This window comes from Schistocerca americana, chromosome 1, assembly GCF_021461395.2.
Source record: "Schistocerca americana isolate TAMUIC-IGC-003095 chromosome 1, iqSchAmer2.1, whole genome shotgun sequence".
Classification (NCBI taxonomy): Eukaryota; Metazoa; Arthropoda; class Insecta; order Orthoptera; family Acrididae; genus Schistocerca; species Schistocerca americana.
Window position 1 is genome coordinate 777179587 of NC_060119.1, and position 19455 is coordinate 777199041.

Below are 19455 nucleotides of genomic sequence, written 5' to 3' on the forward strand. Positions count from 1 at the left end.
AAAGATTCCATAAATATTGATGTCCTATTTGATAGACATACATTATGGAACCAGGCAATTTGAAACCAATGGTTAGGTTGGGTTGGGTTTCAAGTTCTGAAAAAGTACTAGATACTGTTTAAGAAAAGTGGAAAGCATTTTTTAAAGTGTTTCAAAAGGCTGATTCTTCATGTTGCAATATTTCTAAAATGGTTGAGTTTACACTGTCTTAATCTGGGACATCTGCTTCCAACATTTGGTCTGCAGAAAAAGGCTGACATTCAGTATCTCCCCTTAAACACCTACTGAATGTTAAAATTAATTCAGAACTTTCTTGTTGTAAATTTAATGATGTAATTAAAACAAACAATTCATTTCTGTCTTGTTTAATAAAAAATACATATGAATAAATAAGGTTTACTGCTTCAGTAAACTGTGAAGATTTTTAAATAATTTCAAAAATGTCTTCTGGGTTGGTCCCACAAAAATATGGTAGGCCTATAGGTAAGAATATTTTATTAGCCAAAATATGATTGTTAAACTTTGCCATGAACTATCATCTAGTTAATCTCGTGTATGACAAATCTAAGGTGATTCAGCTGCACCTACTGACATCATTTTATGCAGTCCACATTATTGTATCTGGCCTTCAAAAACCATGTGTGAGGTTTTAATATACTCTCACATGCTACATGCAAACTATTAGTCCTACAGAAAAAAGGAAAGATACTTTTCCACCGGAGGACATAATTTTCGAGTTATTCAAGAAAAACGTACAAAAGTGGGCTTCAAACACACCCCCACTCCTACACTCAGCCACCACCAGTCAGCATCGTGCCATTTGTGACACCTCCTCCAACCACCATACAAAAATTTCTGACCACAAAAACTATTCCTAATATTCAACCTTTTTTATCTCTGTTGATTGGGCTATTATACCACCAATGTAGTGAGCTATTTTGTTAACCAATTTAAATCTGCCTGTGAGTATAATGACAGAAAAACAACTTTCGTAAATGTTATGCTAAAATTAATTATGTTCACAATTTGATCCAAACTTAATCCTTACCAGGACAGTAGTTTCAAAGTCAGAATACCTGATGAATACGATTATGTAATTGTTCATTTTACACTGTTAAAATTCACAAGAATGTTATGTAAAATTTATAGAAATGTCAATTTTACAATCAGTAAGTGCTTGACTAAACCAGTGGCATAATAAGGTCAATAAAAGAAGACTTAAAGATTTCAAATATGGGGAGTAATTCATGCAGTTGCAAATTTTTGTACAGCAGTAGGAGGGAGTGCTGTTGACAACATACTGACCAGTGGGGGCTGAATGTGGGAGGGAGGATGTGTCCGACGGTCACTCTTTTCCATTTTTCTTGAACAACTCAAAAACTATGGCCTCTAGTGGGAACATATCCTGATGCGAAATTTAACTACAGTAGATTTCCTAGAAAAAGTTCTCATTTATTTTTCCTGTAGGATTAATAGCTTGCATGTAATGAGCAAGAAAATATGAAAATATCATGTATGTTTTTTGAATATCAGATGTAACATGGAGGGCTGCATAAAGCAAGATTAATAGGGACAGTGAATCATCCTGTATAAAATAACGACCAGAAATGGGTCTTATTGGCAAGCCACAGAAATAGCCATTGCTTAAACAGCATGTTTAGACTTTTTGCAGGATTCAGGGCCTGAGCTGATATTAGTAGTAAACATAAACTAAATTTATTTATCTATTTACCCTCTGTCTCTAACATGTATTATTACATGCACAGACAAGTCAGGTTAACATTCCATACTAGTTGCACCCCATGGTGTTACCCCCAGTTAAAAAACTATTTATATTGAAATGTTAATGCTGTAAATCACCATCCCTGGAAATGGCCCATCACAAAAGTTATCCCTTGAAGGAACTGAGACACAAGCCACTTGCAGCCCAGCAGACTACCGTGTGACTTCCAAAAAATGTTTTTGAGATTATGGGCAAAGCTGACATGGGCAAAGCTGGCATGTCACTCACAGCTCACTTACTTTAGGGGAAAAAATATGTGACTGAGTAGTGAATTACAAGATGTGCCAGGAAAGGGAGTGAATAACTTCCTGACAGTTTGCGGCATGCCTAGCATGGAAAAGAAATCTACTCTGTAAACAATGTTCCAAGACTTCTTGTTCTCTGTGCATATGTAGAGATTTCTGGCTCTTGATACATGTGAGCAGCCAACATACAGCTGTCCATGTGAAAAACACGTGTGCTCAGATGAATACATGCCATTTGAAACGTTTGTCCTTGACTCTTATGTATAGTGATTGAGAAGGCCACTTTCTAAGTGAACTGAAAGTGCTTTAACTGGAAAGGCAAGTTTGTTGGAATGATAATAATTCATGGTATCAATACAATATCTCCTTTGGCTCCACTGGTGATGATGGTGGCTTCCATGCTATGCCTTCTCAGGTCTGTCATGCATAACTTGGTGCCATTGAACATATTTTTATGCACATACTTTTCATTGTTATGGAGTTTAGTGATGATTTTATCCTACAAGAATATTTTTGCTGTCCTAGATCTAAAGGCTTACTTATTTATTTTGTCAGAATAGTTAAAAACTAATTTCTGTGCTAAACTTAATGCTTTCATTTGAAGTTAACTTTCATGGATACTTTTTTTTGTCACATTACCTATCACACAGCAGCAGTAGTCATGTTGACCATCTTCTGGGAACAGTTATTGAATGTAGGTAACCAATATGTCAATTCACTGTACAAACAATTTCCATTCCAAACTTCATCCAAATCTGTGTAGCCATTTCAGTGTGCAGGAGTAACATATTAACTAGACACAGAAAGAAAATAAGCAATTTCAAGTCAGTGCATCATGAAGTTTATTATAATTGTACTTGGAACAACATTGTCTGCCCCCAATTGTCTGTCTGTTACCAGTGGATATGCTCGCATACCATAAGAAACTCCAGCCACACTAAGAACCCACCATGTTCTACGCATAAAGGCCAACATCTCTCTGTCATACAGCATTTAAATGACAGCATTATTGTGACTTTTCAAGATATCTCAGAAGCTATAAGATAAGCCTGATGATCAGCAGCAAAAATGCAATGGGCTTGTATGGAAGTATGAATTAAATGCTTTGAGGATTGCATAAGTATTTTATTTATTATGTTGAATCATATTATGTATAACATATTAAACAATAAAAGCATTTTCACAAATGCTTAATATAGTTCAAAAGTCATAAAGTAAATAGATTTTTTAAGAGTAATTATTATTCCAAATTTTGCATTATATTCTTCAAATCAATAAATACCTTGTATTACAAACTTTTAAAAGTAGACTAAATGTTAATTTAGGGTATAAGGTAGTTTGTTTCCAAATTTCTTCTAAATCCATCCAGACTTTTCAGCCTAAAGGAGTAACAAACATACTCACACACAAACTTTCAAATTTATAATACATAAAGAGCGAAAGTGCTGTTCTACAGCTGTGTGTAATATTTATCATTACAGTATATTTAATGAAGCTAATCATTATATTTCTGAGGCAAGTTCATGACAGTTTCATGTTATATAGGCATTTTGTTGTTGAAAACCCAGAGGCTAGACCATTCGCATAAAATAAACATACTGCACTGCAACAAATTTACAACCAGATATTCATTTATAGATAAGTGGTCTTGGGAGTGGAAATGTTTACCAAGAAAGGTCTTAAACTTGTCACATGAAAATACAGTTTATTTAAGCACGCAATGTAATAGGTAATTACAATAAATAAACATAATACTGCCAAGAGGATCTATATCTATGCTTTGTTTTTGGTTCAGAGGCAACACAAAGAATCAGAGAGTTTACACCGCACGCACAAAAAATGTAGCAGACAATCCACTGTCAGCGTTACTGTCAACATCGATCCTCCAAAGCAACACCCAAACGAATTGTGACTTGAGGTTCACTTGGAGGTAAGGGTGGTGGCAGTGGAAGACTAGGAGTGTCTAGTGTCCTCATGGAATTACATGTAAATAGCAATTTGGTGTTTGCTGTGATAAAAACTAACATGAGTCTGTCAATGAATACTGTGATGGAAGAGCCACTGATATTGACATTAATTATGTTGTCGTGGCAAGCTAAGCAAGAAGTGCATCAGGAAGGTGAGATAACAATGCAGCCTATGCAACAGCAGCTTTTTAATTTGGCTGAGGACGCTTTCCTGTTGTCAGTCCACTGTAGTCCAGTCAGTGAAGGAAAATTAGGGCGAAAATCTTGTAGCTACATTTTTTTGTACAGTGGGAGGAGGGACTGCCATGAACAATATACTCAAATTCCTGAGCAGTGGGGTGTAAGCATGGGGATGGAGAGAGGGAGGGGGCATTTAAAGGTCACCTTTTTACATTTTTCTTGAATATCTCAAAATTCTTGGCTTCTAGCAAAAGTGTTTCCCATTGCAAAATTGAACTAGGCTACACTAAATTTCCTACAAAAATTGTCCTACCGTTTTTTTCTCTAGGACAAATAGTTTTCATGTTGCAGGGGATGGAACAGTCACAAGTTATTAAAAACTGTCAGATTATTGTTTATTGTTAAATGGAGTAGGTTAAGAGCAAATAGTAAATGTATGTGAAACATGTAAGTGCATTAGAACGATATTAAGGAATAAATTATGTTCTGTGATGTGATGGGCTGGAAGAGGGGTGTGGAGAGGAGATGCATGAGTGAAGGCAGGTTACCAGATTGTGGTCAAGAACTTCCCTCCTTCATAGGTCTGCAAACTGAAGAATGAGAAGGCGATTTCACACTCTCTCTAACCCACCATATCACAAGAAGCAACTATAGGGTGTTTCACAGTTATACAGAACCTTCCTTATTACACTGGTGATACAGCATGTAGACACATCTGCTGCCTGTTTATTTTCTACAAAGTGTATTAACACTACATGGAATACAGATAACAATTACTAATAATGCTAACACAAGAAACAGATGTGGACAAACTCTAAATCAGGGCTGGCCAAACGCTGCACAGTGTGCAGATGTGCAGAAGTGCTGCACATGCGCGCACGTGTGCGACAGCGACATCTGTTATTAGACCTGTGTCCTAAATAAACGGCGGCGGCTCCACCTCTCTGTTTATGTGGTACAAGCAAGAGCGCAACATACCCAGTCTCGTTTACCCCTGGTGACCATAACCTTAACATAGAAGTACTGAGAAATGGCAGGTACTGCAAAAAAGCAAAGGACGGGAGATCAATGTCCTCAGTAGTTTAAAAATGACTGGGAACTGCAATTCTTTTTTTGTAGCTGTTGGTGAAAACTCACAGTGTTTGCTGTGCTGCCGAATAATACGTGGCCAGCGTAAGTTTTCAATTGAAAGACACTACAGTACATATCACAAAGATGACTGTACTCAACAGTGAAGAATGGCAAGCAAAATTAAATGTCCTTAAGAAAATGGGTGAGACACATCAACCTGATTTTACTATACATCAAAGTAACTGATACTTCTTGAACTCTTAGTTTCTTGTGTTACATTTATGTCTATTTTACTGCACGCTGTGCACTGACTGTTTTCAATTTTCCAGAATGACAACCACACTAAGTCTTCACTGCGAGCAAGTTTTAAAATCACATTAAGAATTGCACAATCTGGGAAACCCTTTTCCGGAGGGGAGTTTGTGAAAGGGTGTCTGATTGATGCTGCAGAACTTGTGTGTCCCACGAACGTTAGCACGTTTCAAGAAATCAGTCTATCCAAACAAACAGTGACAAGACGTATCAGTGCTATGGCCGGTGATGTGCACAGGCAGCTAATAAATAATGCTAAAGACTTTGTTGCTTTCTCTGTTGCACTCGATGAAGCAACAGATCTTACAGATACAGCCCAGGTTGTGATATACATACAAGGTGTTGATAACGCACTTCATGTAACCAAGGACGTTTTGGACTTAGTATCTTTGAAAGGGACTACTACAGGTGCAGACTTACTCCAAGCTGTCGAGCAAGTGATTGATGGTGTCGGTATGGACTGGAATCGGTTAGTCTCAGTGACCACAGATGGAGCACCATCAGTGCAAGGCCATCAGAGAGGACTCATAGCATGGATGCACAAAAAGCTAGGGCACACAGACGAGACGTTGTATGGAATTCACTGCATTCTGCATCGAGAGGCGCTTTGTGCAAAATCAGTAATGTTAGCAAACGTCATGCAAATTGTTGTGTGTACTGTAAACTATCTGAAGACACATGGGCTTACGCATCGCCAGTTTTGGCGGTTCTTGGAGGAATTAGGAGAGGAGTATGGCGACATACCTTACTATACCGAAGTACGTTGGCTCAGTCGAGGTAAAATGCTGAAAACATTTTTTGATTTAAGTTTGGTCATAGTAACATTCTTACATGAGAAGGGAAAATGCGAACCTATGTTGGAAGACCCTTGTTGGATATCAGACCTTGCATTTCTCTTGGACATTACATCTCACATGAACACACCTGAATGTCAGTTTGCAAGGTGGACTGAGTATTTAATTTCTGACATGTTGACAGAAAACACTGCACATTTCCCGACTCTTGGACTGGTCCATGAAAGAGCTAGATTTCAAGAATACGTGTCAATAATTGTAAAAATTAAGGAACAATTTCGAGCATGATTTGCAGATGTTATGAGTTTGTCTCCAGTCATTCGCCTCTTTGCTTGACCATTCTCATCGTCAATTGCAGATGTTCCGAATGATCTATCAATGGAACTGATCGACCTACAGTGCAATACAAGACTGAAGGACAAGTTCTTTGTAGTGCGAAGTACAAAAGAATTCTAAGAACATTTTTCACAACAAGAATTTCCACGCCTGCACCGAGAAGCTGCGAGAGTTATGTCCATGTTCGGGTCGACATATGTTTGTGAAAGATTTTTCTCGGTGATGAAAATAAATAAATCAAGGTTTCGATCAAGCATAAGTGATAAAAATCTTCGCAACTGCTTGTGTTCGTCAATGAGCCGTGCTTTTGTGCCTGATATTAACTATATCATTTCTCATGACCAGTGATAAACGTGTTTGGATTTACCGTATTTACTTGAATCTAAGCCGCACTTTTTTTCCGGTTTTTGTAATCCAAAAAACCGCCTGCGGCTTAGAATCAAGCGCAAATAAGCGCAAGTTCTGAAAAATGTTGGTAGGTGCCGCCACAACTAACTTCTGCCGTCGAATATATGTAGCACTACACAGGCACACTTTGCAGGCACCAAGATAAATACTGGCGCCAAAACCTCTGAGTCAGTAAATAAATTTAAACAAGGTGGAAGACGAGGTTTTTTCCCCCGAGTTTCGACCACTGCATTTTTATACTTTATCCAACGAAGTAAATACAAATTCCGTATTGTTTATCTTCGAATGTAGCAGCATTTCAATGTACTATGAAAATCCGACTGGCAAGACTGTTTGGGATGTTTGTCAATATGGCCAACTCTACGTTCTGAATTTTTTCCTACCTGTGAGAAGAGATGGTTGCTAATAGGAACTTTTATGAATTGAGAATCACGTGCAGTATTCTCTTCACCATAAGAATAATACAAATATAAACATTTTGCCATGTATTTTTTCGTGTTTGCTGCTATCTCATTTAAATCCTGTCTGCCTAATAAACTTCGAAACTAGTGTGAGACAACAGCAAACGTGGAAGAATATACATATCATGTCACGTTTATATTCGTATTATTCTTATGCCTAATAGTGATAGTCAGAAATGAAGCACGGCAATTGACTAGATTTTTAAATCTAAGATGACTCTAATTTCTGTGCAGAATGTAATGTACAAAAGAGGCGTCTGCAAAGATTTTCAAATGGCGAAAAATTTTAGCGAAACTCTCGTTCAGAACATCTATCTTACGCAGTCTATTATTTGGTTCTTGTTGATCACTATCAAAGAAAGCAGCAGTGTAAGTAACAACAGATACCAGTCTCTTGCCATTGTTTCGCTAATGAGACAATTCCTCTCTTTTTTTTGTATCGTAAGCGGCGGTAGCGCGCACAAAAGCAAGCCATGCCACGAGCGGCAGAGTATCCCACACATTATCAGAATGCGACAAACAATTCATGACACAGTACAACAACGCATTTTCAGATTAGAGTGACATAAACACCTATAACAAAGAGAACAGCACTTATCAGATCAAAGAAAAATAAGCAATCGATTCAAAACAGATGAAGCACGTGAAAAAGGAAGGGTACCCGTATAAATACGAGCCTGACGCGTAGCAATGGCTACCTGGTAAAGCTTAACTGTTCAGCTTACGACTCGAACCAAACTACTGTAGCTGTATCGTCATTCATTCGACCTAAATTGTGTCTCATATTACAATGGACCAACTTTGTTTCGATTTGGAGGTGCGGCCTAAAACTTTTCTCTCCCTTGAATTTCGAGTCTCAAATTTCAGGTGCGGCTTAGATTCGGGAAAATTTTTTTCCTTGATTTTGAGTCTAATTTTTCATGTGCGGCTTAGATTCGAGTGCGGCTTAGATTCGAGTAAATACGGTATTCCTTTCATAATTAAAAATTATTGTTTACTAACTGCATTATTGCCTCATTCTGCTCCATGTTACATTATTGTCAGGAAAATTGGTCATTAAACCGATTGTTCCAATGTATACTTACATTTAGGGCTTTTTTTTTTTAAAGTGTGAGGGGCTACGCTCCGCTGAAGTCAATAAAACATAACATTCATCTAATTGTCGGTTATTATGTAGATTTCAGATGGCACTGATGAAAGATGTAGCAATAATGGTATTGAAATAACAGGTGATCATCGATAGGTCTCTAGTTATCATTGTGTTCAGAGGTCAGTGAGACAGAGATTATGTGGGTGTAACTGAGGGCACCGAGGATTAGTTATAGGAAACCTTGCTTTAGTTTAATGTTATTTGAAATCATGAATAAGGTTCGTTGGAAGTCACTAAGTGCTCTCTTTCTTAAATACTAGATCAAAAACATTACACGTATTTACATGCTGTCAGTCAAGCTGCCTTAATAAAAACCCATGGTTGTTAACTGTATTACTTGTCTTACTGGGTTAAACTGTTAACATAAAAGTAGACATCTCAATGAGTAGACTGGGACAGTATTTTAAATGTTTAATACGCAAAATACCTTCCCATGGTTGGCTTGCAAGCTGTGGAAAGAGCACTAGAATGTGCCGGTACAGAGTATCCCAGCAAGTGGATAAAACGACATCTGTGCGTAGAAACATGCACTACATGAACGCTGATGGCTGCGGCATGCACGCTGTGACCTGGAAGTTGCACATGTGCAGGAGCACTGCACGCGTGCAGAATTTCTGGCCGGCCCTGCTCTATATAAATCTGCGCACATTCCTATGCTGCTATAGGAGAAGTTGATTGTTAGTCATCCTGTATGACAGTTGTAGCTTTCTTACTTCCTTATTGGAAAGGCAATTTCTTCCAAAATGAGCACTGCTGACTTTTCAGGTTACAGACAGACTATATCTTCCCGGTATTTCCTATCCTGTTTTCTTATGTGAGTAGACAAAATAACTTCACTGAGTTCTCCACTGTATAGTGGAGTTACTTTCAGTCTAATAAGTGAGCACTTATTTGCAGGTATTAAGTGAGCTATTACATAAGAAAGCTCAACAGCTAAAGCTTTCAAAAGTACAACACACTGAAGAACCTGCCCCAAGTGTAACATGTGTCAATATGTATTTGACAATGTTGATTGCACTGTCTCCATTTTCAATGACTGGAATACTTTTCACAGCACAATGGGCATTCAAATCATCTCAGCGTCAGCTCTCCCTTCGTCTGAAAAGACACAGAGGCTTAAAGTGGCTCCCTCTCCAACAGAAGTGGTCACCTAGGTGTTATGGAACTCCATATATTTCAACATAACTGAAGCAATGTGTTACTGTTGTAGACTTGAACATATTAGGTCACATTCAATCAATCATATCCACACGCACCTTGCAAGATGTACTATGGGTGCATGGTAAGTGGCTCCAGTCAGTGAAAGTCACTCTCCAGGTGTGAGCAATGCCAAGATCAAACAGATTTATGCAGTCTACCAAAACTCAGCTACTGATGAAAGAAGTGCAATAACTCTCTGGTCATACATTAATTCACCAGAGTGTGGTGACAACACATTTACATGTCTTTACAATATGCTGTCAATGATAATCAATGACGCTGCACCCCACTGCAAACTGTTAACAAAGGTACAAGCATATGGAATAGGTTCCAAGATATGTGAGTGTCATGAAGACTTCTTAAGTAATACAACCCAGTATATTGTCCTCGATGGCGAGTATTCACCAGAGACAAAGGTATCATCAGAAAGGCCCCAAGGAAGTGTGATAGGATTGCTATTATTTTCTACATATATAAATTATTTGGCAGACTGGGTGAGCAGCAACTTCCTGTTATTTGATGATGATGCTGTGGTGTATGGGAAGGTTTCAAAGATGAGTGACTATAGAATGTTACAAGATGACTTGGACAAACTTTATAGTCAGTGTGGTGAACTGCAGCTGGCTCCAAATGTACAAAAATGTAAGTTGTTGGGGATGAGTAGAAAAAACAAACCTGTAATGTTCAGATACAGCATTACTTGTGACATGCTTGACACAGTCATGTCATTTAAATATCTGGGCATAATGTTGCAAAGAAATATCAAATAGAACAAGCACATGAGGACTGTGGTAATGAAGGCAAATGGTCAACTTTTGTTGATTGGTAGGATTTTAGGAAAAAGTGGTCCATCTGTAAAGGAGACTGCATACAGGATGCTAGTGTGACCTGTTCTTGAGCACTGCTTGATCTGCACCAGGTCAGATTAAAGGAAGACATTGAAGCAATTCAGAGACAGGTTGCTAGATTTGCTAGTGGTAGGTTTGAACAACATGCAACTGTTACCACAACGCTTGAGGAAACTAAATGGGAATCTCTGGAGGGAAGGCAACATTCTTTTAAGGAACACCATTGAGAAAATTTAGAGAACTGCCATTTGAAGCTGATTGCAGGATGACCCTATTGTCACCAATATACATTTGGCATAAGAGGCATGATGATAAGATATGAGAAATTAAGGCTCATGTGGAGACATATAGGCAGTGGTTCTCCCTTGTTCTATCCATGAGTAAAACAGGAAAGGAAATGACTAATGATGTTACAGGATACACTTTGCCATGCAGTGTATGGTGGCTCATTAAATATGTATGTAGATGTAGCCAACAGCAAGGTGTTACAATTTAACAAGTCAATCAAAGGTCACTGACATCATCACAATTACACTTCTCACCCATTGTTTATACGACTGTATCTTACATAAAAGAGCACATAACAACTGCAAATAAGTGCCCACTTACTAAACTGAAAATAACTCCATGGTATAAACACAAGCTCAGTGAAGCTATTTTGTCTACTCACATAAGAAAAAGGTGAGAAGGTACAGTCAGTCTGTAAACTGAAACTTGAGTAGTACTCATATCAGGTGAATTTGCCTTTTCTGGAAGAATGCTACAATTGTCATACAGGATGACTATGAATCAATTTCTCCTCTTGCTATGTAGAACTGTATGTAGAACTGTGAGCATTTCTTGCTTTACTATCATTAGTTACTCACATCTGTATTTTATGTAGTGTTAATGTATTTTGTGGAAGATAAAGGCCCCCAGGCATGTCTGTGCACCACATCACCAATGATTCACAAGGCGATCAGAGTCAGTATAATTTTATAAAACACCCTATAGTTTCTTCATCTGACTCAGTGGGATAGGAAGAGCGTCAAACTGCCTCCTCGCTCTTCAGTTTGTAAACCTGTGAAGAGGGAAGTGCATGGTCACAATCTGCCTTCCCTCATGCAATTACCCTCCACTCTCCCCTTCCAGCCTATCACAACCCCAGAACATAATTTATCCCTTAATACAGTTCTATTGCACATCAATGTAGTACACAAATTTAATATTTGTTTTTAACTCCCTTCATTTAACAATAAACATTAACTAGACACCATTAAACAATATTTTTAATGACCTGTGATTTATATATCCTCTTCAGTGCAGAAACTATTAGTCCTAGAGCAAAAATGAATATTTCATTGGGAAGTTTAGTTGTACTGGGAAAGATTTTTGCTGGAAGCACAGCTTTTGAGTTATTCCCGAAAAACATAAAAAGGTGACCTTTGAAAGTTGCCCCCCCCCCCCTTTCTCTCCCCCAAACTCACACCCCATGAATCAGGATTTTTAATATAACAACAAAAGCAATTATTGACAAAATTATTTAATTGGATATATAAAAAATCTACTCACCAAATGGCAGCAGAACACACACATAAAGACTGTTTTCATTGGCAAGCTTTTGGAGCCAGCGGCTTCTCCTTCAGGCAGAAGGGTTGAAGAGGAAGGAAGAAGGGTGAAGGAAAAGGACTGGAGAGGTCTAGAAAAAGGTGTAGTTTTGGAAAAGTCACATAGTGGCTCTCAAGTTTGGCAAATCATAGGACTGGACTGTCTGAGCAGAAAGGCTCCAAGGTAGCAGAGGCAGAAGCAACACAAAGAATCAGAGAGCTTACACTGCAAACATGAAATACAAAGCAGTAAATTCACGGCCATATCACTGTACTTGTACTCCTTGCCTGAGGCACTACAGTGGTTTAGAAGAAGGCTAAATGCTGAATGTGGTGAAAAACTAATAGAATTTTTGTCATAGATAAATGAGTATGTTTACAACTACAGTATTTAGTAGGAGTGTGTATACAGATTAAACAGAACTCTAGTCATGAGAAACTGAATATTTATACAATCAGTGTATTAAGAAAAATATTTTCACAGAAGCATGAAAGCTTTTTCACTATTTACTCTAATAATAATTATCATTAGTTCAGTTCCTTGAGCAGAATTTTATGGGCGGCATATTAAAAAGCCTTGAGAGAGACACAGAAGGTAGTAACAGTATATATTTTGATGCTTATTACTGTCAGAACTTAATCTGTGACATAATGTAGCGATTTATCTGAAAGAAATACTTTGTGACAATCATAGTGAAAGGCAATTAGTAAGTTACGCTTTGAAACATTATGATAAGCACAGTTATATCATAAGATACTCTGAAAAATGATTGGAAAGAATGAAATGGATGCATAATTTGAATGATGTTTTTAATCTTCATTTTTGTAAACATGTGGCCACTAGTAACATGTTTATTTCTGCTGGGAAATACACATTCAGTTGCAGTAATATCTCAAATTTCATCTTATCAGGCAGCGCAAGATTTTAATACTCTACTACAAATAATATTATACCATCATAAATTAATGTCCACTGTTGATCTAGAAAGTATTTTCAGAGTGAATACTATGTGTCTTTATTCATTTTTTATTCACAAGTACAATGGTAACTACTAGTGGAAGGACGGTAATGAAACTGACAGCCAATAAACAATATCTGATTTTGTACTTTTTATTCATTTTTTGCTCAGTGGATTTGAGACTGATTTTGCTTCATTTTGGAGTGTTGTATTTATACAACAGGGACTGTATTATATTGACTGTCACCATGGCAATGACTGTGTCACAAAATATACAGTGTAAGGGGAATCAAAAGAAGTATTTTTGTCAAAATTTCACAGTTATTTGAAAAAAGAATCTTTTGAAAAAGAAACCAGTCTTTCTTAGAAAATAATAATGTTTAAAGGATGTGCCATGTTATTTAAAATTCCTTCCTGAAAACTTACGTCTGTCAATATACAGCCAGACTGATACAATAACACCACCAAAGAGTATAATGCTCAGAGCAATAATGTTGAAAATTTGTGCTGAGTTGGTGCATCTTATCTTCAGGTGACGTCTCCAGTTAATGGAACTCTGATTATCTCCACTGGCATCATCACCATCATCAGCATGTCTGTCTGGTCGGAGCAGAGGTGTTGTTTCTGCAAAAGTGGATGAATTTCAACTTGTGATAATGAAGAAAGCAGGCTTTATGCTAGGAAACAACCTACCTAGGGTTTTTATTAAGACTGATGATTATGTAAGTGCTTGGGGTTTTGCTTAGTCTAACCATATAGGACACAATTTCATTGTTCTTTCTTTATGCAACAGGGAGAGACAATCTTTAATAATGCTTAGTTTTTGTACGTCACAGTTATTGAGAAAATATTAGTAATTTAGACTATTCATATGTGGGAATTATTGTAATATGTTAGTATCAGTACAACTTGTCCATCACCATTCCCTTCCCCCTCCCCCTGCCCCGAACATGCACACAAGTTGTTTCAAGAAGAGAAAAGAAAGGGAGAGAGGTTAGACCAAGCATAGAGTGGAGAGACATAGTGAGGGGTTCAGGAAGGCAGCACAGCAGAATGAGAGAAGAGGAAGCAAGAGTGGTGCACAGTTGTGTGGGACAGATAGAGGAATGGGATGGCAGAAGGAGAGGACTGTGGATAGAGGAACTGACACAGTGGGGAATGAACTGAAAAGGGAAAAGGCATAGGAAAAGAAAAAGAAATCTTTTTGTCTAATCTCATTCATTAGTGCTAATTTATTTAAGTGAGCACTCATAATAGGCAGCATTTTATTTGGATTACGAGTAAACACGTCTGACTTTAGGATTACAAAATGAAAGAAAATTAACTGATCTGGAAAAAATGAAGTTACATTTCCGGCAGAATATTACTCTTTACTAACTTCTGAAATATGAAAAATTGCTTTTATAGCTCTCAAAAATCAGTCAATGTTTGCAACAACAAAAAACGAATTACCATGTGATCTAGCAAATATTTTTATTAATCTATAACCTTTGTCTTTCTTAAAGTACTGACACTGGCCCATAACATTAAGCGGAAGATTTATTATCTAAGTTCTCTTGTGCATTTATTCAACATACAAACCTATTTTACTGTGGTTGTTTCTGCTTTGTCATATTTAGTAATTTAGCCTATTGCTTTTCATTTGATTTCCTGTGTTATCATAATAACATGCTAGATATCTGTAATGCACTTTTGTCTTGAGTCTATGATCACAAAACATACGAGGATAATCCCAAAAGTAAGGTCTCCTCTTTTTTTTATAAGTACATAGACCTGTTTATTTCTACAGTGGTTTACATCAGTTTACAGCTTGAACACTTTAGCTGGTTTTCAACATAATCACCATTTCTGTCTATGCAGTTTTTGTATGCCCATGATATACCAGCTCGCCACATTGCTGTTCAGAAAGTTATGAATCTCTTCTTTCACCTCGTCGTCGGAGCTGAATCACTTTCCGGCCAAATGTTCTTTTAACTTAGGGAACAGGTGATTGTCACTGGGCGCAAAGTCAGGATTATAGGGTGGGTGGGTGATTATGTTCCACTGAAACTGTTGCAGGAGAGCAACAGTTTGCCAAGCAATGTGTTGGCGAGTGTTGTCATGGAGGATGTGTACACCCTTGCTCAACATTCCTCTTCTCCAGTTCTGAATTGCCCGTTTGAGTTTTTTCAGAGTCTCACAGTACCTGTCAGCGTTAACTGTGGTCCCAGTGGGCATAAAGTCGACCAACAATACCCCTTTCCGATCCCAAAAAATGGCTGTCATGACTGTGTTTGTTTGGATTACCGCAGCTTTGGCGAAGAAGGATTCCGCCACTGGCATGATTGTTGCTTGGTCTCAGGTGTAAATTGATATGTCCAGGTTTCATCACCCATGAAAATTGTCCAGAAAGATCTCTAATTCGACTGCAAGGTGGTGAAGAAATGTGTGGGAAGCATCAACTCATTGCCACATGTGGTCCTCAGTCAGCATGCGTGGCACCCATCTTGCGCACACCTTCCGGTAGCTCAATGTTTCCATTAAAATTCTGTGAGCAGTGCTTCAGGAAACCTCAGGAACCAACGTGCAGAGATCATCGAAGGTGATCTGCCGATCTCCACACATGCTTTGCTCAACCTTCCACAATGTCTCCTCAGAAATTGACGGTTTCCCGCTCCTTTGTTCGTCGTGAATTTCAGTCCGACCAGCTGCAAACTCTCTACACCACTTACGAACATTTTTGACATCCATGCACAACTCACCATACACTTCTGTCAATTGGCGATGGAATTCCATTGGCGCAGTGCTCTTTGCGTTCAAAAACCGAATAACTGCAGGCAATTCGCACTTAGTGGTAACATCCAACGGCAGATCCATTCTCAATGGCTGCCAAGCCAAGACTGAGCGCCTCAGCGTGGCATGTGCATGTTTACCCACAGCACATGAAGCACTCTTCATAACAGTGTGACCAACTGCCACACAAACAGAGTTCTGTACTAATAAAAAAATAGAAGACCTTACTTTTGGGATTACTCTCGTAAATACAGATTTGGCTTCACCAACTGCACTGTTAACACAGGTATCCTCATCATTTTGTCACCCTATATATGGAACATTTTCTTCATCAGGGTGTACTTGACTATGAACATAAGACATTTGTGAATGAGAGTCAGCAACTTTCATTAGTAATATTATTAGTAATATGACAGTCCCAAACTAATATATTTTCAGACATTCTATGACTCCATCAATGTTGCAATTTTGACTGTGTCAAACTGACACTGCAGTGTACTTCTTTAACAACCAGTGTAGAAGATGTCACGAATTCAGGTAAGTAAACTATCATGCAATTCCCATGTTTACTTCCATAAAGGATCCAACAGTCTACTATTATTGTTATTTTTACATTATCTTTGACTGAATGTGACATTCCTCATGGGTATCATGATGTATTATGTTTTTTCAAACATTTATGAGTGCCGCAAATAACTTTTCCTATATCATCAATTGGAATTTCTTAGAAACTTCAGACTGCAGTATCCTTGCTCAAAACCAGTTGTTCCCTAATTTAAGCATATATTTACTGTGCTGTGACACCACTTGTATGATGATTTTTTTGTTTGCAGCAGTTTACTATTACACAGCGTCACTGGTTCAGATTTGATCCAACTGTCTCGGTGGATAAGTGAGAGGAAACTCGAAGCAACAGTTGAATAACAGCCAAGCATAGCACTCTAAAGGAGTGGCGGTGGAACTTTAAGTTCCGTACCACCCTCCGATAGTGGAAGTACACAGGAGGGGTGCAGTAATGCTCCAACTCTACAGTGAAGGAAAAAAGTGGCTAGACAACTAGCCACTGCTAGTGACTGTATGAAATGGACCTAAAAAAGTGGTCATATTGGGCTTATCGTCAGTCATAGCCCGAATCGGAGTCCTCCAGGATGGTGAGCGGAATGGGGTGTCAGTGTCAGCGATGTGGAACTGTGGTGCCAATGGTTTATAGCCCAGCGACCGTCTCACAAAGGGCTTCCACTTTACTGTATAGTTGTCGAGCCTTGCAGTGAATGGTCGTCTTGAGAAGGGCTGTATTTGTCTCCTCATGCAGAGTGACAGTCATGGTGAGCAGAGGGGCGTGAAGGCTCCACCAGAGAACTTTATTCTGTAGGTGCTGGAGCGTCAGCATCCAGGACTTACTAATCGTGGCGCATGCAGCGGAACCATATGTTAGTGAGGGTAGTACAACGAAGTGATACAGCTAGTGCTTGGTATCTAAATTCGGCTGGAGAAGAGCGGATACAAGGCCCTAGTCCACTTTAACCCTTTATGGGCGATGTATTCTGCGTGGCGATGGAAGAAAAGTTTCTTCTCCAACCAGACCCTGAGATACTTGCTATCTTGGGCCCATGGGACCTGGATGCCCCAGACTGAGATGTTGGGGCAGCATATAGGGCACTGATTAGTGAAATAGACTGCCGTAGTTTTGGCGGCATTGAGGGCAATCTTATTGGGGCGACACCAGTTATAGTTGCGTCCACTTGCCATTGGAGTAGAGCGATGAGTTTATCAGGATTGCAGCCGGTCATATAAAGTGCTGTGTGATTGGCGTATTGTGCCAAATGGCAGTGGCAGTTGACGGGCATGTCACTGACATAGAAATTAAAAAGAAGCCAGGACAACACTGAACCCTGAGGGGTATCCATCGACATGTGGCGTACACTGGAGTGCTTTCCCCACTGAGCAACGAGGAAGGTCCTCTGGTGGAGGAAATCATCCACAATCTTACTGCATATGTCAGGGATGGTCTTTTGTGTCAGCGTCTTATACACCAGGTTGTTCTGCCAAATCTTATCTTAAGCATTCACACGTCCGAGAAGACTGCTGCCGTCGACATGGTGGAGTTAAAATCCTTGCTAATGTGCTCCATTATCCAGAGAACTTGCAGTTCAGCAGACAGGTGTGAGGTAAACCCAAACTGTTTGGGACGGATCGTCCTGGCTGCTGCCAGAGGCTGGGAAATGCGGTGGAGTATGAGAGACTCCAGGACCTTCGCCATGGTGTTCAAAAGGCTGATGGACCTGCTGTTGGCAGAGATAGTAGGGTCCTTAGAAGGCTTTGGGATCACAATAAGCTTTGCCTGTTTTCACTGCAGAGGGAAAAGGCCACTCTGAAGACAACAGTTCAACAACCTGGTGAATAGGACCAGGGGCTTACGTGGGTGCCGATGGCGATGGCGATCCCATCCAGGCCAGGGGCCGAATTACCACGTTTCCTCCAGAAGATTCGGAGCACTTCCACTGTTGATGTAAGGCGAGGGGCTATAAGTGGTGGTCTGTTTCGGAAGGCGGCCACAGTCCTCACGATATCTTGGTCATCCTGGAGTTCATCAGGCGTGGGGCCCAGGACGAGCAGTTGGTTTTGGGCCTCCAGTGCCTCAGCCAGGGTTTCCACCACACATAGGGTATCATACGTGAGACCGGCGTCCATCTGGATGGGGTGGTGGGTCCGCAAGGTGGTACGATGCAGGGCTCGGACGACAGCCCAGTCTGATTTATGCTGGAGGAGAAAACTGGACATCCTATCCTCCCACTGTTCTGACTTCCAATCCGCTAGGCGGCGACCAAACACCTGTTGGAGATGCTTCATGCAACGCCTTTCACGAGGGTCATGGTATTGTTTCCACCAGTGGCGGAAATGGTTCTTCTGGATTTTCAGTTCAGATAAAAGTGTCAGATAAAAGTGTCAGGGATGGTCTTTTGTGTCAGGGTCTTATACAAATCTTATCTTAAGCATTCACACGTCCGAGAAGTTTGGTTAGAGCCCTAAGAACGTGGGAAGTGGAGACTTTTACTGCTTGGTGGATTTTCGCGGTGAGGTACTGAACTGCACAAAGAGATTGGCAGGAATCATCAGGTCTAGGTCCGACCAGATGCTGTTGTTGAGGACCCTTGCAAACTTGTCCCAATCAGTAACTGTGAAAGCAGAAAGGACATCAAAGAACAACACAACAGTAAGGTGTAGAAGTATCAGGTCATGGTCAGAAGTTAGGTCATGTACTGTTACCAAGGAAAACTGTACAGCAACGTTTTTAAAAATGGCCACATCCAAAACGTCCAGTTGGCCGTTGGAACAGACTGGTATGTGTGTAGGGGTGTGAGGACCATAGACGGGCATTGCCA

General features: G+C 39.5%; 1 protein-coding gene across 1 annotated transcript in view; it reads right to left on the bottom strand.

Moving 5' to 3' along the window:
• LOC124612261 (peptidoglycan-recognition protein SD-like) overlaps positions 1–19455 on the bottom strand; it is a 168993-nt gene that overhangs the window by 94431 nt on the left and 55107 nt on the right. Inside the window, exon 2 of the mRNA XM_047140355.1 lies at positions 13727–13924. Within this exon, the coding sequence (XP_046996311.1) occupies positions 13727–13924 (198 nt within the window). The remainder of the gene's footprint in view (positions 1–13726; positions 13925–19455) is intronic.